We start from the raw sequence: 21,298 nt of genomic DNA, 5'->3' as shown, positions 1-21,298 counted from the left end.
ATCGAAAAATAACCGAAAAATGATATTGTGTCAAACTTTTTTTCAAACCGGCGTCATTTTGTTATTTTTCAACAAAAATTGTTAATTGTGCTACGGGCGGTTGCGGCACTCATACAGATTAAGAATCTTTCGAATTTTTTATTTCAGATAAGCCTGAATGACATCACCTTCGCCGCGGACACACCTCTTTTTTGAGCTGCCGTAATGACGCTATAAAAAAAAACATTTAAAACAAATTTAAAAAATTCTTTTTAATTTTTTTGTGTATAACATAAGAGTAGCTTAATAAATACCAAAAAGATTTATTTCACTATATGTTGTATTTACTGAGAAAAAATCTTTAACTAGGTATAGCTTAATTTTTCGACCCCTTAAAGCCTAGCCCTATACATAATAGTAAACCTAAAGTTAAACGATGAACAGACGAATCTAGGACAAGCAGACAAGAAGTGTAAGAAAGTTAAGGAAAGTGGACTAGAATATAGTAGCGGGCAGCACGTTCAAAACGATTGCTACGTCACACATTTAGGGTAGGTACAGCTACGCCATTGAGAATGTTAATGCGAGTAATGAATTCCCCTGCTGATTTCGATCGATGCCCATCCGATCGGCCTTTATCGTGCCGAAATGTTTGTCCAAACATTTTCGCAGTTTCATTTTCCCAAACCTCTGAAACCATGTTGCAACCCAACCGACTATCCGCAAGCTTTCCAAACGCGAAAATACCTTGAGGGTTTTACTGTCAATTCGGTTAAAGGTTGCGACGTAATGGGTAGCCGCCATTCATGGAAGCTACCAAGAGCGTCCTTTAACCAACCTCGGACCACTCGATGCGAAGCCTCTAGATCTGTCCCCGACGAAGTTGGTCCTTTTCCTCTATCTCGATGTCTTCTGAGTTATTCATGCGAGTGACGCCAGGAATGTTTGACGAATAGGAATTGGTGAACCTAAAACCTACGCTGTCTTATGTGAGACCATGCTCCGTGAAATCGATACTCGTCTGAACAGTCAAAACAGTATTTAATAGAGGATGAAGTGGTCAGTTTAAAAGAATAGCTAAAAATTCATCGATAGTTCCAAGGAAAGTATTTAGCCGGAGGTTGGAAAACTTAGAGAAATATTTAGCAGCAACGGGGTTAATCAAGGGAAGCGTGTAAAGGAAGACACGAGTATGTGCTAGATGAATCTTGTACAATCTTTTGATATCAAGAATTTCGAATAGAGTGACCTCTGACTAGAATTTGATCGTTTGTGAGCTTTGATCCTGGTGACCCTCGAGCAATGGAACTTGATCCAGATGATCCTCGAAGCTAACCCAGATCACCCTCGGGTCATACGACCACCAATACTAATAGTCACTGAGTCTGTTTGATACATCGATGATTACTGAGGCTTGAGATCCCATTCCAGATTCGTGAAATCTAAGCTCTAATACCTTCCGCGTTATGGGACTCGATACTACTAATAATTCTCCAATTTTGAATTCCGACATTCAAAATTCTTCAAACCTAATCTTTATGAGGTGTTACATGCCATTCGACTTATACGAACGCATCAGGCACAGATTTCAACGTCCACAGAGTCATTAATTAAATTTGATTCGGGCGTTATTGGCAGCAAGGTTACAATGCAAATATCGTTAAAATCTAACAACTCGGGGGTCATCCAGTTCGCGTCACGTAAATTGGGGATCGTTAAACTCGAATCTCGAAAATCGGGGGTCATCAAAATTGGCCTGCAGAATTCAAGAGTCATCAACATCCGATCCTATATCTGGCAAACTATCGAGCTTGATGCACCTGTGAATCGAAAGTGTTTACTGAAGCTCATTACCTACTCGACAAAGATTTATTCTTTCAGAAAAGTATTTCTGCCGAGTTCTCTGATTTTATAAATCTGCTTCTGCACCCTAAAGTTATTGCCAACGATATAGACAGATTTCTGTTCATCTGTGAACTACCAAGTTACGGGGAACATCGTTTGAAGATCGTTATGATCATATCACTAAACAGAAACTGTACCTCCACTTAACATAAATCCTCCTCGTTGCTACCCTCAGTGGTCACATTCATAACAGAAAGAAGAAACGTTAAAATTATGAGTTAGAATGTTCCCTCATTTTTCGCTGACAAAGTTCTCTTCCTTACAGATGATGGCGATACAACGTGGGAACGAGCCCCACCCTTCGGTGAAGCAGGCGGCTTAAAGCGTCGGGCGACAGACGATGACTTAAGTTGCACGGAGGACCGCAGCAATCGCGAAGGAAGAAAGTAACAAAATTGCAAATGGCTCTGGGGCAGAATCGATACCGTGACGCAAAGAACCGTGAAAGTTCTCGAGGTCGAGGTGCTTTCCTCCCCGTATCATCGAGCCAATCCACCGCGTCGCTTCGGGATCGATGCGTGTAAAGTTCGCGCGAAGCATAAGCCTCGAAGCTCCTGGGGGACAGCGACGGACGGCAGGGAAAACGATGAGAATTGCTATCGCTCTCGCGAATCGGCATTTCGTTTAGGTCGAGGAGACCAACTGCATACCAGCTGACAAACCGCATCGACAATGAGCTTCTTCAATTCGCTGCAACAGTACGTGAGCGACAGCGTCGCGAGCCTCAGCCTCAGCCCGAAGAGGTTCTCGTTCAGTCGAGAGGACTCGACAGCCAGCACCACCGGAAGAAGCGGCTCCACCGGAAGCGTCACCGGAACGACCAACACGAACTCCACGGAGCAATCGACCCCCCATGGCTACCCCAAGGTGAGACCCGAGCCTCTTCTGAATGCAAAGCAGACGTTTCAGACTCTGTTGTTAATTGTGGCGGCACGATGACACGGTTGCTGATGAAGCTCTGATTTCTGGATGAGGAGCATTAGCCACCTAAATTTAGGAGAATCCTCAGTCATCTATTTTTTATTGTAAAATCTGCTAAATTACAGTCTGCTCGTACTAGATAAGATCGGCTGTTTTTGTCTATAAAGTTTCATTTATAAATCGAAAGAGGAACATCTTCTGACCAGAGTTACAGCTTCTTCAAAGCAGTGGAAAACGAAACCTTCCCTAAAGGATTAAAAAACAAACCCTCAACCACTCGTGAACTCTCCCAAACGTTAGTGGCACGATCACTGCCAGCCGCCCTTAGACAGTACAGTTCCTCGACAGCCAATAAAATACAGATCCTCCCGCGACGATTGTCACGACCTCCTTCCGCGGATGACACAGAGAAATCCACAGAGAATCGACTGCCCTGGTGATTCGTTGCACGCACTAACATTCCTCCGTGTTTACTTCCGCCTGGGGCTGCCTCATCTGGAAAGAATCTATCTAGCGGGAGACTTCAGCTTCAAAGCAAGGGTCCGCGTTAGTCCCTTGTGGATGGAACTTGCGTGGCGGATAATTGCCCCGATCTCGACGCGCCTGTTTACTGTTTCCAGGTGGTGCCACCGCCGGGCACGGTCACATCCTCCCATGCGCGCTCGCTGTCGACGCGTAGACGAACTCTGGAGTGCACTTCCGCTCCGGGACTGACGGTGCACCCTGCGGCAGGAGCTACGTCGGGCAGCACGTCGCCGCGCAGGGTCGGCTCTTTTCGAAGGAACACCGGTTCCAGCGATAGACCGCCTTTGATGTTCTGCAGGAGGAGACCCTCTTGGCCGGAAGTCGACATACAGGCCACTTCTGGGTGAGCAGAACTCTTTCTCGCGCGCGCGTTCGCGACGTGTGTCACTCGGCGTGCCGCTGAGATTCCTGCTTGAAACCAGTCCCCAGCAGAGAGAGCTGTTGAAAAGGGGACGGTTCTCGCTTCTCAGGCGGGCAAATATGTTTCGACACGAGTCCGTTGGGATTGAGGGGTGGAAAATTTCAAGTGCGAGCGGCGGTGAGACGATTTCTGGCGAGTCTCGGCCAAATAGTAAGCGGCTCCAGGGATATTTAAGTTTTACGTCGTGTATCAGTATTATTTATAAGTAAAATTTTCTCAGGGCGTATGTTTGGTAATTGGGTTTCTTAACTTGCTTTTATAATATCTGAAATGACCTGAAGTACTGCAGGCGCCGGGACAAAGTGTTTGGGAATGATAAATCGGGGTAGCTGGTGTCAGAAACTTTTGAATTGCATTGAATAGAGGAGAGGTACAAAACATAAAATTTGTGGACGTCGAATAGTTATTATCCCGTTTAATGGAATAAGAACAACTTGCGCGACGAAGAAACTCATTTACTCTCGGTTTGCCTCAATTAATCTGAGATAACGCTCGCCGGAGAGTGGCAGTCTTCCTCTTCCAAACTACACATTGATAGTTTAATCTGTTTGTCCTAAGTTTCGCTAAGCTTTCCAATTAACCATACTAATCCCGTTTGCCTAAGGTCACTTTAATTAACTCGAACCATCTCTACAGTACTCTGAACAGACTGCACGGGCATCCGAGCTCGAAGCTGACGAATAAAATTTACCGAAAGAAACTTTAATATCTTAGCATCGTAGTTATCCAGATGGACAAAATGTGAACATCAAGGTTCGAGCGTCGTTGAACTTTTAATGAATGCACGTGCATGTACGTCGAGTACTTTGTATAAACTGTTATACTGTTTACATATCGGATAATAAGTGCATTTTTATCGGCTGATTTGCATAGCAAAACCCTCATGAATACTTCATTTGCATATTCAGATTCACGCGCCGCCGTCCTATTATTGGATTCATTCATGCCTTAAATACATTTTTTCCGAATTCTTTACCAACAGGAATTTTGAATAGAACGATCGATACGCGATATGAGATAGGTCTCCTTCTTGTTTCTTTTTATTAAATGTACAACTATAATATATATGTACATATAAAATCAAGCAGTTCAGCAACGGATGCAGCAGCTTCGCGTCTCAAATTACGATAGCAAATATTTTTCGTGCATATACTTCGATTGAAACTTGCGATAAATTATAACAGGGATATCTCTTTGGATTAACTGAGAATCGTGCCATTGAGAAGTAAATGGAAATGCTTGCTTTCCCTGCTTTTTTAGAATTCTATTTCGACAGAAATATAATATAGGTTGAGAAGCTTGAATGGAATTTAGCGACGACTATGTAGCAATACAGATACTTCTATTTAATATGAGTAATTTTGATCGAAGTTTTCGGAGCAAGTAGATGTAGCGTAGGGGCGCAGAAATGATTGATCTGTACTACTGGGCTGCGTGGAATAAGTAGAGCTAGGAAGCATAGGGAAACTAATCGTCCATAGTCAGACACATTCTAAGCCAGTATAACAGAAACTATATCACTTTATAACTTTCTACGTGATTTTGCCAAATGAAGCCTTATTTCCTATAAATATTAACAAGATTTTGTCGCGGAGAGATATTAACATTATTATTAATACCGTCGGAATGAGTTCCTGATAATAGGGTAGTGAAATTAATGACACCATATAAATCAGAAATATCGTCGTTTTTATCGTCGAGATTATTAATACCTTCAACTGAATAATCATGAATTGGATAAATCACTGCGCAAATTAATCGACACGCTCGATGTGAGAAAGCGTGATGGGGAGGAAAGCTGCAAGTGTCCAATTATCAATTCCTATGGTAAGTGGACAATGTGCCCGGGAAATTTTAATGAGTTCCGTGGACGGAGCTACATCTTCGAGATACTAGGATTCCTGGAACTCCGACGAAATCGAGTTTTCAAACGGCTATCGCATCGTAATAGCAGGAATTGGTAGGAAATGATCTATTTTAAACGCTCCTCGACTTCAGATTTTCAAATATGTCTGTCCAACGATGATTTACGAATTACGCGACCATAATAAATGTTATAACAGACAAACTATAATACATCTTAAATAGCGTAGGTATCCCAATTATTGCTACTGTCCCTATTACTGCCACTTTATTTATTTTATTTAATAAAAAAGTGACGTAAAACGAATAGTGCACAAAAGAAATTTATTATTAAATTTGGACTGTTCTTCTTATTATTATGATTGTACACCGTTCTTTATACGTTGCATTTTTATTGGGTAAAATAAATGAAGTGGTAGTAATAGGGGCACTGTGCACTGGTAGTAGTTGACACATCTTCCCGTAGAAATGATAAATAATTTTCAGAATACACAATTACTTTTTTGCTGAATCTTTTGAATATATGGTATACGCATCGAGAACTGCCTAATTGCATAAACAGGTCCATTTAAACACTCTACTCGATAAGTTTCAAGTGATTACAGTACAGTTTTAGATAACTAGATTAGTTTCGAGTAGCCGAAACTTGGCACCGCTAGATATAGTTCTACTCGGATTCGCTATACACATCTATGTACATGTAGGCATCCAAGCGTTTAAAGCTTTCAGGAGCTCGTTATAAATGAACGTAAATCGATACGCCACCGATATGTCAAAATTGATATCTCATAAAATCTGTTTTCCAAATATTATCATCAAATCTGGCATCCAAAATTCAACACCAATCGCAAATACGAGCTATCGATTACGTTTTGAAATTTCCAATTTTAAAATCGTTTTTAACAAAGTTTACTTGTTTATTTTTTTTACTAGGACGGTCTCTCATTACCAGTTACTTTCATGAAATTATTTGTTACAAAATAAAAGACTCATATTCTACTTTTCGTTTTCAAAGTCAAGAATAAATTAAGCTATTTTAAGCTTGGTAGACTTCTAAATTGCCCCGAAGGGAATTGTATAATAATGATTAATTAAACCGTTTCGATAAAAAAAAACTTTAATCATTCTGCAAATATACATACGCGAAGGAAAAGGCAGCGTAACATACGACTTTGGCTCACGCGAGGAAAGGGCGAAATGCAGAACAAATTCAAGATCTGTATCGCTTCGTGTGACTTCGCTAGCATAATACTGTCCCAAATTTTAGTATTCTTTCGTATTCATACATAATATCATTCTACCCAATATAATGACTGCTTCTGAATATTTTCCAAACATTTGCAGAGAAAGCTTATCTTCAGCCATATCTTTCACACTTTCCCTTGCAAGCAGCATTTCATTCGTCACGAAATACCCGACTGCCCATATTTATGTAGCCAATAGGACTCTTCCAGTAGCATTCCGATCAACAGGTCTCAGAAGGGTAGCTTAAAGACTCGAGCCAAACTGATACGTATAAACAAATTGAGAAAAATCATTTCCCCTATGTATACATCCACATAAATTCTAAGTAAATATCTTAGTTCACTGCGAGTTAACTCCAGTCTATCTCAATGAACCCCTCTCATAATCAGTCAAACTCACGAGTCAACTCTCATTATCAGTTTCCACAAGTGTTTTCTATAACAACTTTTTACGCGTCTTTCGTAACCCGACTTGATTTTCATAAAGTTACTTCATCTGAGAAGGCGAAGTATTTTTAATTTCAACTTGAAGTACGGTAATTTAGTAATTGCTTTGAAGTCCCGTGGAAAGCAATGAATCCGCTACCCTCAACGAAGTCCATATTCCCGCGTCGTTCTTTGCCCAACTCTCGTATCCGTCATGATGCGTCAGCCGCGAAACTTTCGTTTTATCAAAATTCATATAGCAATATCAAACTTTTGTCCACGTACACGTCACGTGTCTCCGCAGTTCGCAACAGACGTCGCGAATTTATACCCGCGGATTCCGTCGGCCTCGCCTTTCTTGATGCACTTCGAACATCGAATGGACGAGAGTGCACCGCCTGTTCCCGATCGTGTCTCGCCACGGAAATATTTTATGCAACGGGGGCTAGGAACTTTCCTGAGCAAAGTGTCGTTCCGAGTTCGCGGGTCGTTGTTGCGGTATCTAGACGTATTTCGATTGCATGACAGCGCGCAACGAACATGCTCGATCCTTTTCCAAATTTCCAGCGTAGGGAACCTAAAAATTTACCTTGACTCGCCAAACCATGCAAACCTACGCGTTGTAAACGAAGTGAAATATGGCTGTTCGCACGATAATTCGATGCGACCCGAGTTTTGTTTTCGAGTCGACGGAGGTCGTAAGGCTCCGTCCGATATATCTTGACACCGGAATCACGTGGATGCCCCTAGACGCGTTAACGTATTAGGGCTAATAAAATAACACTCAGCTCTTCAACAAGGAGCAACAAAAATAAACTACATTTGAGAAGATTGTGACAAAAAGATAAACAGTGAATTGTGGGTGTGAATATGGTTCTTGTGAGTCACGTACGAACGCGTATCGTTTTTTTGTACGATCTTTCGGTCGAGATCTGTTTCGAAGACTGACTGGAATCGAATTCTTGCCAGACTCGATTTCTTGAAGCGAGTTCGGCGGTGGCGGCATTCACCCGATTGGCTGACCTTGTTGGTGTCAACCAATCGGTAATTTCCCTAGGACCAAACGCACCACCTATTCCCTGCGCCCTTGGAGCGTCGTTACTGGGAAAGTCGCGAGATTTGGCGGGAGTCGTTTCCGCCGGAATTTTGGCGGCAAAGTCCTCTTACCTGCCCGAGGAGAACGGCGCGAAAGCGTAAGGCACCCACATCTGCGTTGCACGTTAACCGGCGACCCTTCCAGAGGTGCCCATGAGGCTGGCAGAAGCGTTGGCCCTCCTTTGCATTTACGGCGACCTTCTCACTTTGAATGCCGAGTGACAAATTGGCCCGTGCAACGGTCAAACTGTCTAGTAAAGTGTGCAACGCAGATGTGAGGACCCCAGGAATTCCTACTAATAAATCAGCCCCCCTAACGGTTAATGAAAGCCCGTGACTATTTTTTATCTGCGAATCTATGCAACGCGGAACAATGGCAATAGTTTAAACTTCAAACTTTGATCGCTGAACCCCTTTTTCGTAGAACTATTTATTTAATTATCGGCGAATTAATTCAATGCCCCTGCCATACCTCTGTCTTCGATCATGAGTTTATTTCCTAAGTTTTTATATTAATTAAAAGCCCTTCTTATTAGAATATACAGCAAGGAAAAGCATTCAGTTTGGTTGGATGTTACCGCGGGATTAAAAGGAGATATCTGTCGTGAATATTTATTATTTTTGCGCAGTCGTTACTGGGCATTCTGCGAGAGCATTCGTACACGAGTATCCCTGGGAAATATCCCAAGAGACAACGTAGAACTCCGCGGCCATCCTTCTTACCAAATCGGAGGGACGGGATTCGATGCTTCGAATTGGGCTTGGTCTTTCGAGAGGATCTAATCAAACTGCATATGTATAAGGTACCTACCTAGTGCGCGCCCACCCTTCCCGCACGAATTCGCAACACGTAGCTAACTCTAAACTAGCAACAACTATTTTGCCGTTCGTAGAACTTTCAGGCAATTCGCTCGACAAAGAATCTGTTACAGAACGTATTACAGACACGTTTTCGCGCACAACGAAATTTCCATCGATCAACGAAACTACTATTACCGAGGGACTTCATTAAACTCAGCAAATTCGGTTTCCCAAATCATGAAATTAAACAGGAGAGGCTGAAAGCATTTCTTGAAGGGAAATGAGAATTCTTTTAGCTGGCATTAGAAAATATTTCTTTTTTAATTACGCGTTACTTGAGCTATCGTACAGCTTCTTCCACTTATCATGAGGAACAGAGTACAATAATGCACGCAACATGCAGAGCTTAGTCAGAAAAAAAACCTCTATGAAACACGCGCAGTTGCACATCCCCTTATTCATACCGTTGAGTGGCTATGTAAATTATGTAACGTCGAGGTACCCTGAAGAGCTTAACAAATATACTTTTATTGTTATTCGGGATTTACATTGACGAGATAATTTTTTGCAACGTTACGCGAGCGATCGGAGTCCCAACTGAGACGGCGTCGGCCACTCCCGTCACCCCTTGCCCCTTGTCGAGAAGAAAATTCGCATTGTAAGAGAGTACATAACTGGTATTTACGGTTGCTCGCCTGAAAGAAGCCCCATTTTATACCCTCCGACAGGCGGGAACGAAGTCTCTATCGGTAAAATAAATTGGAATCGTGAGCGGGGATCCGATGTTTCTTTCTAAGTTTACTGGAAGCCTTTGCCCGATGACGCGGCCGTTGCGCCGATGAAGTCGCGAATAACACGTTGCACGGTGATAAATCAAACGTCGCCGAGACGGCGTCGGAAGTGGAGGGGCTTTCCATAAATACCAGGCAAGGAACTATAACTAATGAGAAACCGAAGTTCCCAGCAAAAGGGGAGGGATTGATGGGACATCCTTTAGGGGAGGGTTTCAAGAAGACGCTGGTAAAGATGTCCTCTCCTATCAGTTTCGATGATTGTCGCTTCGTTTTCCCCTCAGCCATACTTGCACCCCTCCCTCCTTCTAGCTTGATTAAGATATAAAGTGGATCACAGGAAATCGCGACGGATGAAGAATAATTTGAAGGTTCCTTCTCACCGGTGCTTATAATTGTCAAACTTTTAGATTGATCACTACCTTATTTCTCCTTCAGAGGGTACCTCCACTTAAGGGTAATCCTACAGAGGGAATTAGGAGTGTAAGAAACTGGAAGCAAATAGAAATTTCTTTTTAGTTTTCGTTTCATCTAGCTCCAATTAAGAAATAACGAAGATCGCAAGAGGGAAGATAATTCAGAGGTTCCTCTGGCGCTAGGCTTATCGAGCACCATATTTACTTGTTTTTAAAATACTCAGTGTTAAAGGGGTGTTCCGATCTAGAGCCCATCAAAATAGGCAATTTTTAGGAATTAATTAAAGAAAAACTACCACAGACAATTTGATGGGACTTTTTGCAATTGTATTAAGATTGTCTTAAACTATAGAAATATATTTTAGTTCTGTAATTAATCATTGCAAATGACACTGGGCATTCGTTGAAGTGGAGGAGTAAAAAAATATTTGCAAAACGATGAAACGGTCTAAAATAAGAAACAATGCCAGATTAATAAAGGAGCACGAAATTCCCTAGTGGACATAGCTTTAAAAATGACAAAAAAAATGTCATTTTTTGACAAAATAACGGCACTTGAAATTTGAAGTCACTTTTCCCTACATTATTCGTCTTTCCAACGCGTTTAAAAAATACAAATTTTCAAAGTTTTTACAATGATAGAGGTTTCCCCGCTGCATGGAAGTATATTTTTAAAAATAAAAAAAGTTTTAATCGAGTCGGATAATAACTCTTCGAGATATTTGCACCACCGATTTGCAAACTACTGTTTCGAGAAAAATGCGTTTAAAGTTTTATGTGGGCGCCGAGTGGCCGGATTTTCCCACGCATTCGCCGTTACTGAAATGCCTATAACTTCAGTAATTTTTCAAATTTCAAAGAATCCTTTTAAACACTTATGCTTAAAGGGTTGAACATTTAAAAAAAAATTGATTTTTTTTTTACATTTTTAGACCGGAACGGCCCCTTAATAATAATAATAATAATAATACGTTTTTATTAGACCATCAGATTGAGTTACATTAATACATAGTTAGTTGTTGCTTTTTTTGTTGCGTAATGGGCGAGATTCAATAAAATGCTGTTTTGAAATCTTACTTCAGAAATGATATCTACAAGAAAATTCGTCCCCGTTTGCTCAGGATTGCAGCACTCAGTGTACCGTAAGAAATATTGAGATTGTCGTTTTGATTAGTCGGAGGAATTCCGCTGGAGATCCCGAGACGACGTCGACGTATCCGGCGACGTTAAATCGCGAGTGTAACGGATTTACTTTATTCCCGTAAATTAGTGGGCGCGCTGTAAAATCCCGTTCGTGCATGGAGATTGGACACGGGGATTTGCCCCGCTGCTTATACTTGATGGAGTGCATCTCGGCAGCCGCGGAAGTATCGCCAGAGAGATCGTAAAAGACTACTCGCGACGCAATCCACTCCGACCACGGAAATAAAATTAAGCGCAGCAGGTGCGGTCTAATAAAACTTGACGACGATCAGCGGGGCTCTGGGTGTAATAATCGATGATGTATACAGGCACCCATTAGGGGTTGTATTTTTAGCTTCCCGTTCGAAAGAACAGTGAGCCGAAATCTACAGGGTGAACGTGAAACACTGCTCATTCGGCTGACAAACAGAAATGGTCAATGTACCAAATAATCCACAGTGAATCGACATTTAAACGAAAAGATGAGGAATATTTTGTGAAGTAATGTTCTTACTTTGGAAAAGGAATTGCAGTATATTTCTATACGCAGCATACACGGTAGTTGTATTGTTGTTATTGTAAGAAATGTCCTCAACGTTGCTTTTCTCGGAATCCTTTTCCACCAACAGCTGTATGAGGAGCAAGATCTATCGCAGCCACTGCTGCAACCTAGATTGTATAACACTATCGTATAACATTATAGTGATGCATTAACGCTTTCACCGCGGATGACGCGGTGCTACGTCTTTCAGTTTGTAAAAGTTAGGAACCATCAACGCAGTGCCATGACATTTTATAAGCTATGACCACGAGCTACTATGTCTTTCCATAAGGCGAACTTTCAAGACTCTTTTACAACAGTATGTCTTTTGTTACAAGTCCCTTAAAAGTTGAAAGCTCAGGCAAAGTGCATTCGATCATACTTGTAGATGTTCTTGGTTATATAGCAATTTACCATCTTGTGTTCTTTCTCACCAGGAGAGTCTCCCAGGTGTTCGCCTCTGATTGCTTTGGTTTTTGGATATGTTTTAGAAGACCGAAAAATAAGAAACAGGTATCTTTTTATTTTGGCTTGTTTGCATGTTTAGGAGGTGAAACCACCCCTCAAAGTTATATGATTTTCAGGTGTTCGTCTCCGATTGCTTTAGTTTTTGGATAATTATGATGCAAATGAAATTTATATGAAGTTTTACTCAACACAATTGCGTAACCCTTATGAACTTCGAGGGGTGGTTTCACCCCTAAATATGAAAACGGGTCGCTATAAAAAAAACACGTATATCTTATTTTTCGGTGCTCTAAAACATATCCGAAAACCAAAACAAACGGAGATGATCACCTGAAAATCTTATAACTTTGAGGGGTGGTTTTTTCACCCCATAAATATGAAGAAGGGTCGCTATAAAAAAACACGTATATCTTATTTTTCGGTGCTCTAAAACATATCCGAAAACCAAATCAATCGGAGATGATCACCTAAAAATCTTATAACTTTAAGGGGTGATTTCACCCCCTAAATATGAAAACAGGTCGCTATAAAAAAACACGTGTATCTTATTTTTCGTCCCTCTAAAACATATCCAAAAAACCAAAGCAATCGGAGATGATCACCCGAAAATCTTATAACTTTGAGGGGTGATTTTACCCTCTAAATATGAAAACGGGCCGCCATAAAAAACCACGTATATCTTATTATTTGGTGCTCTAAAACATATCCAAAATTCAAAGTAATCGGAGGCGGACACCTAGAAGACTCTCCTCGTCAGTGAAATGCGTTGATAGATAATAGTCACTGCAAAGTGATACATATAATAGTTCAATAAAAACACTTCCACCAGCTCCCACAGTCCAGAAACACCTACATGTGAGTAGTTACCACATAATAAGCACTCCATCAAATCATAATTCACTACACCAGACAAGTTGCACATGTCATGTGGGTACACGTACCTTCGCCACAAGAACTCTCAACACTGCAACCACTGCTCAGTCGGACGCACGCCGATCCACCATCCAGCGGGTACTTTACTACCCATCGTTGAATCCTTTTCACTTTAAACCTCGCTGGAGGGAAAGTTACGCAGCTGGATCGCCAACGGGGGAGCAACTTACCTCGGGTGATAACGTTGCGTGTCTCGGCCAGAGAGCGTGTCGAGGAGTTCGCGACGGGAAAGAATCTTCCGTCGCATGACTTCGCGCGGATTATCCGTGAATCTGACACGGGGTCGGCCCGAGGACGAAAGGAAGCACACCGGAGCACGTCGGCGAGCAAGAGAGTGACAGATGAATGGAAAGCAAGAGAAAACCGGGGGGGCGCCTGACACAGGGAGGAGAGTAGCATGCTGGCATCGCAATAAATCTGTAATAAAGGTCGCGTTACGGTCGCAACGACGGTACGTAAAGTGACACCGCCTCGGGTAGGAAAACACAGGAGGGGTAGGAAGAGAAATGAAAGAACTCGGGTGGATTACCGGCGTAAAGGCAAATGGCGTCGCGACGTAATTTCACGTTCGTAGGACGGGCTGTGTCCTCGGTCGGCTGTTCGGACCTGACAGAGGTCCGTCCTGACGAGGAGGGAGGCTGGCTTCACGAGTGTTGCTCGGCAGAAATGACGGACAGCTATCCGCCCGCTCGAAGGTGGAGCAACAGATCTATAAATTCGTCATTGCGTCAGACTTTCGCCTTTGTTACGCGCAGCTGCTTTCACCTCCGAAAATATATCGCACATCCGTGTTGGGGGATACAATTCGCCCCGGTTGTCCGAAGGTACACCGTCGGCCGTTTCCCTTGGATAAACTGCGAATGTAACCGGAGCCATTAAATTCCAACCGCGAAATCTGCCTGGAGCTTGTTCGCCGCGGAGAGGAGAGACACTGTCCGATCTTGTAAGAGACGAATAGCTCGGGCAAGCTGCGGTCGGTCCAGAAACGATAAGAAGTTCGTGGTTGATGGCTGCCAAAGGACGCCACTCTCAAGAGACAAATGATTTTCTGGGGGTGTGGAGACTGAGGGTAGTTCCCCGGCAACTTTTTCGGCAATTTTGGAGGAACAGTCCCCCTCTGGGGTAGTGAAGTTTCTGCTCGGAGAGAATGGTGTTAGATATAATAATAATAATAATAATAATAATAATAATAATAATAATAATAATAATAATAATAATAATAATAATAATAATAAGAATAAGAATAAGAATAAGAATAAGAATAATAAGAATAATAAGAATAATAAGAATAATAAGAATAATAAGAATAATAAGAATAATAAGAATAATAAGAATAATAAGAATAATAAGAATAATAAGAATAATAAGAATAATAAGAACAATAAGAATAATAAGAATAATAATAATAATAATAATAATAATTATTTATTGCACAGTAGATTTTACAATAGAAAACATATAGAAAAGCGAGAAAGAGAAAGAGGAAAAAGAAAAAGAATAGTTAGATTTGAATAGCACATATAACACTAGAGGAGTGCAAAAGGCGAGGTACAGCCGTCAGCTGTTATTAACCTTACCATTTAAAGCTACTTAAAACTAAAACTAACACAATAGAGAACACGAAAAGTAAGTGTAGACGGCCAAATAACATAATCAAAAGTAAGTACTAACATCATACGCGCGTAGTTGGAAAATGATAAAAGGAAAAGTTAATAATTAATTGTTAATGCTGATTAGCAAAAAATAGTGTTACTGCATGCTTGTAGGATGCGAAAGAGGTTACAGAGCGAATTTCGTATGGTAGGGAGTTAAAGTAAAAGGCGGAACAGTAGGAAAAGGAGCCGTAAAATTCATCCAGGTGCTTTAGATTCTTAAGGGGTCATTCTACTCTGATCGGCCGCAAAATTAAGCAATTTTTAATGATTTTTTGCTGAATAAATACAACATATAATGAAATCAATCTTTTTGGAATTTATTAAGCTACTCTTACATTGTACAAAAAAATTTAAGATTTTTTTTAAGTTTGTTTTAAAATGTTCTTTTTATAACATCAATATGGCACCTAAAAAATGAGGTATGTTCGTGGCGCAGGTGATTTCTCGGTACAGGTTTATCCAAAACAAAAAATTCGAGAAGATTCTTAATCTGTACGAGTGTTGCTATCACCAGTAGCTCAATCAATAATTTTTGTCGAAAAATAACAGAGATTTTTCTCGGGGAACACCGAGTTCAGATGTTTTGTCATACTTATTTTTTCAAACCGGCCCCATTTTGTTAGTTTTCGACAAAAGTTGTTAATTGAGCTACGGGTGATAGCGACCCTCATACAGATTAAGAATCTTTACGAATTTTTCGTTTTGAATAAACCTGACTGGGGAAATCACCTGAGCCACGGACATACCTTTTTTTAGGTGCCATATTGACGCTGTAAAAAAACATTTAAAACAAATTAATAAAATTCGTTTTAATTTTTTTTTATATATGTTTAGCTTAATAAATACCAAAACGATTTATTTCATCATATGTTCTCTGCACCGAAAAAAGGGATCTATAATAATAGCTTAAATTTCGGCCGACCAAAGTAGAATGACCCCTTGATATCGCAGAATTTGAAAACGGAGACGGATTAACGTTTGGGGAGCGGATTAAATGGAGAGGGATTAAAGTTTTGAAATATTGTGAGCGTGTTATATTTTAAGGTTCACAAATTAAAAGTTGCCCGCTCGGTGTTTGCCGAACGTCGAAAGGAAATTTAATTAATATAATTCCGTAGCGGGAAGTGTTGAAATTCGTGAGGAAATATTTCCAGAGTTTTTAAGGGGAAGTAAAACGAGACAGAGGGTGGAAGGCGCTGTTAAGTAGTATTAAAATGCTCAGGGCGGTTTCACTTTATAAACTCACGGGTGGATAGTAACCGTTTGAGTACTTTCATCCTTGCGAATTGCAAATCCACGATTTAAGAGCAGTGGTTCATTGAGGTTTCCGGTGTCGGTTGTTAAAATTTAATCGACAAGCTTTATGGAACGGATTAACATAAATTATTGTTTCATGTAAATGTTTTCAACATCGCCAAAGAGATGTCCCTTTGCATTTCACTTTTAGAATAGTCCCCTTAATGGCAAAAAGTCACGAATGGGTCTATTAAATAAAACTTTCTGGAATGTTTTCGTAGCCTCTCTAATTTTTGCCTCTAAATTTCGACCAAATATTTTCATTCAAATTCCCACAGAATTGCGTTGCATCGCGAGCAAAATTCCTTCGTTTCTCCGGGGTTTTCTGATACTTAGGTACTCATTAAAATTCTGCCTCCATCCGAAAACTGCTTCGAACGTATTCAAGGATAGTTTGAATACCCACTCCAAAGATATTTCAAAAGCATTTAGAGGTTTCCGTGTCGAAGCTCGTACAATTACGTGCAGCTGGGTGCGCAACAGATAACCTGACCCTGGAATAAAGATTGAATTTGTCCGGGCTGTAACAATGTTTCGACGCATTTCGTCGTCCATGCTAGGAGGAGATACTCCGTCCTTTCAGTGTAGAGAAATTCGCGACGACAATACAGCGCCCTTGGCTGTCCGCATGACTTGGTTTCGAGACGAAAGAGGAATGAAGCGCCAGAGGGAAATTCTTTTATGGATGTTCGCATCCAACAGAGAGAGAGAGAGAGAGAGAGAGAGAGGAGGGAAATTATGAGTGAACTTTCACCGCGTAGTTTAAAGAGCCCGTAACGTTACTTCTTGAAGTACTCTCTTCGTAGAGTTGCTTTCCTTTATGCGACGTGTTTGCACACGCGACGCTTTAATTGTTCCGACGATATACTTATGTAACACTTCTTGAACGTTTTTATTACTATGCGCAGAAACATTATACCAGTCTCATGAAACTGTCTACTCGTACTTTTGTGGGTAAATATTTCATGTTAATTTACACACGAATCGCGAGGAAAACAAAGTTTAAGCACTGAAAGTTGCTTGTAAATTAAGATGTTACGTGCCCTTGACAGGTCGGAAAATAGGGTCAGCTTTATGATTTTCGTTAGAGTTTTAAAAATATTCGTGCAAAATTTTATTCAAATCGGTCCAGTAATCTCTGAGATATTTTTGGTACCCCAAACGCTGTAAGTATGAAGAGGCCTTGGTAGAAAGGGCGGCTATGACCCCGTTTCTTAAGATATCAAATTTCTTTTTTGAAGAGAATACAGCTTAATTTATAAACAACAAGGTGTGTATCTTGATTTTTTAACCGACTTCAAAAAGGAGGGGGTTGTAGATTCGACCTATATGTAATTTTTTTTTATATGTTTGTCACCGTATATCTCCTCAGCATATGGACCGATTTTGATGATCTTTTTTTAATCGAAAGAGGATGATCCAATCCCGTACTGCATTAATATTAGCCCAATATTTCGCCAGTTCTGGTTAATAAAGGTTATTATCACCTAATTATTATTATTTTATGCACGTACGTGCATATCTCCCCAGCATGTTTAGTATATTCATCAAATAAACAAATTTAAAAAAAATCAAACCGATTTAAAAAAAATAAAATTGCATTAGAAAGTAAAAAATCATTTTTTGCCTTATTTAACCTACGACTTCCAATTTTTTTAAGAAGGCGCCAGATTTACGCAGTGCAAATAATGAGACGCAGATATAGAAAAGTTGAGAGTCGTAGATTAAATAAGGGAAAAAATTATTTTTTACTTTTTAATGCAGTTTTATTTTTTTGAAGTCGGTTTTAATTTTTTTTATAATTTTTAAGTATCACGTTTCTCTATAAAAATAATCATAAAAGTGACCCTATTTTCCGACTTGTCGAAAGCATTTAATCCCTTAAGTCATGGGATGCTTTGCCTTCCAAATTTCGTCTGCACGTGTAATCTGTGTGAATGGGAAACTCATTTCTGGGTTATCAGATTCAAAATTATTGATGCATTAGTGGACCAAAGATACTTAGTAATTTACCCTTTCTTCTGGCAGCTTTTATTACCCAAAGGAACGTTCTTGAACATTCTTAACGTTCATCAACGTTATTGGCATTTATTAGCTTTCTAATTACGGTGGAATATAGGACACGGAAATTATCGAAGACAAAATACAGGTCACCTGGTCGCCCTACATAATGTGCCCTATATATATATCGAACAGAAACGCAGTGCTCCAGGTGAAGTCCTGTTTACTGTGTGCAAGGAGTATTCGGTACAAGGACGTAACATTTCGATAATAAGCTTCCAGAGAAAATAATAAGGTTGCAAGCGTTCGGGGATGAAAAGCGATTCCGTGATTCTGAATTAGAGAGGGTTTAAGCGAACATGGGAATTCTCCTTTACGAAATTTCCAGTAAATTTTCATAAATGAAACGAGGTATTGACAGCTAGTTCAAATATTTTAATCAGCCGAAAACGCGTGATACTTGAACGTGCTCTGGAAATGACATTTTTTCAGACGTTAATTAAATTTAGCACGCAAGCTCGATAATTTCAGCCGAGGCTTTAACGAAACGCAATGCAGTCACGTCCTGAATTTAATGGTTCTTGGCGGGGTTAATTAAAATTGGAATTTTATATTAATAGCCTTGTATTAGTATAGGTTGTAGGTATCAAATTGATTCCTACTATTGATTCCTTGGTCTTATTTGATTGGAAATTTTATTGAAGTTTTCTCTAGTTTAATTGATGATGTAAATATTCAATAATCCGTGAGATATCGTCAGTGTGTGTACCATTAATTTTATTCAGTGGACCATTCTTTAATGTTTTGTAATTGTAATTGTTTAATAATTATTATACATTTCTAAGTTAAAAAGAAGCTTAAGCGATCTCCCTACTTAGACGGCCGAAAAATGATGCGAACTTTGGGAATTTTTTAAAACAAAACCATTAAATATATTTACTTCCAGCTTTGTGACTTTATTTGTCAATCTTTAGAGAATATGAAAAAAAAATTATATGCAAAAATAGTGGTTATATCCGGAGTTATAGTGCTTCAAATAGAGCGCCTTACAAAAATCATATGCGCATTGTTAGCATAAAATCAGCCGTTGTAGTTGTCTGAAATAGAAAATTTAAAATTTTATGTAACCTGTATAAGTGTGGCTACCGTCTGAACTAGATTAAATGAGAAATACTGAAAAGTAAAAAAAAAATAGCAGCATCTAAAACAGACATCGATTTCTGCAAAGAATTCGCTGGTTTTTTAAGTCGCAATAGTCTATTTTTGCAAAAAACCGACTTAGTTTTAATACCAACGAGAATGGGACATCTACTGAAGATATATGCCAAGTTTGAAGTAAATCAGGTGATTGGTTTTTCAGATATCATGCTAACAATATCGAAAAACATCATTTTGAGAAAAACGCGTTTAAAGTTTCAGGTACCGTTTTTTTTAAACGTTGCCTAAATACGTACAAATATAGGCATACATTTATCAATTAATATAATTTGAGGGTTTCTCTTAAAAAAATCCCAAATATCGCGCTCCTTTTTAGGCCGTGAAAGTAGGGAGACCCCTTAAGTTAATTCAATATGTTAGACTTCTATATCGTTAATGAATGATAAAAATTTGCTCCAGACAAAAACTAAATTATAACACTATTATATTGATATCAGAGAGCTCTTTATACGATTATAGTTGAACTTTTCAAATACGTAGAAAGTGAACTGCTCCCTACGGAAACGTTAAAAGACTTACTTACCAAGTTTCTGCACGATGCATCATATTAAAACAAAACAACAACACTTCGTAATCGCAGATCGTTCTTCCGGACGACTGGCTCTATGAATATTGGATGCACTGTTAACGAGTTGGAGTCAAGGTGCTTTATTAATCGTTGTGTAACTATCCCTGGACGATGTCCTGTTTACTGTTATCCGCGACCAATTAACATCCAGGGGTCTGCGAAAATTGGTGCTAATGTTCAGCACCAAAGCTTCTGCATCGTTTGCAATATGCACGTGGCTGCAATCGACCAACGCGACAGCAAGGGTGGAGAGTCGATCAAAGGGGGGAGGGGGGGGGGAGGGCACCTGCCCTTTGACACTTGACATGAGGTAATTAGGGGGTGTCATAAGAAATTCGATTTCCGACCTCAAACTGACGCGTCGCTCTTGTCAGCCCGCCTACGCTGACAATTCATAGGAATAGCTCCAGTTCCGTGGGAACTGTATCGCCTCTAGATGAAATTATTCTGAATCTCGTTTGCAATTTACAGTCGAGGGTGGACAGCGATATTGGAAATCTTGATCGTCAATTCAGCAAGCTTTTTTCCCAGCCTTTTCTCTCTTCTATGTGTCGTTTCCTTATCGATTGGTTGGCGCGAAGTGATCTGTCGCTTCCGATTGGTGGTCAATCAGTCAGGGTGAGGGACGATTTTAACTCCGTGCTTTTCATTTACGCCGGATGGCCCGACGTCAAGTGATGTCATGGCAGTAATCTGTAGTAGCGAGCTGCGAGGCATCGAATGTTATTCCGTATTGGAACTCTGATGATTCTAAATGAGTTTCATCGACAAGCATCGGTACTTCAGAATCGGGAAGCTGACTGCACCTTCTTCCCATCCGCGAGGGATGGTCCTGCCATCGGTGTTTTAAGTGCATTTAAATTATCTTATTTTACTTTTTAATTTATATTTCTGTAATAACTGTATGTATCTATAAGTATTACTGTTACTATTATTAACTCTTATTAATTATATAGATATAAAAAAATAAATTTGCATCTTTTACGTTATAAAGACGTCGAACCTGGTAAAAGAAAAAAGATATGAGAAGTCAACTACAGCTTAAAAAA

At 40.1% G+C, this 21,298-nt stretch overlaps 1 protein-coding gene across 4 annotated transcripts in view; it reads left to right on the top strand.

Annotated features, from left to right (window-relative positions):
* Unc-13-4a (BAI1 associated protein 3) overlaps positions 1-21,298 on the top strand; it is a 139,364-nt gene that overhangs the window by 61,800 nt on the left and 56,266 nt on the right. For all 4 annotated transcript variants that reach the window (XM_076810922.1, XM_076810939.1, XM_076810929.1 and 1 more), the window contains exons 2-3: positions 2,150-2,751; positions 3,426-3,673. In XM_076810922.1, coding sequence (XP_076667037.1) covers positions 2,557-2,751; positions 3,426-3,673 — 443 coding nt within the window. In that variant the 5' untranslated portion in view covers positions 2,150-2,556. The remainder of the gene's footprint in view (positions 1-2,149; positions 2,752-3,425; positions 3,674-21,298) is intronic.

This window comes from Andrena cerasifolii, chromosome 1 (assembly GCF_050908995.1).
Source record: "Andrena cerasifolii isolate SP2316 chromosome 1, iyAndCera1_principal, whole genome shotgun sequence".
NCBI lineage: Eukaryota > Metazoa > Arthropoda > Insecta > Hymenoptera > Andrenidae > Andrena > Andrena cerasifolii.
The sequence above is the reverse complement of the archived record's forward strand: the minus strand, read 5'-3'. Positions and strand labels throughout refer to the sequence as shown.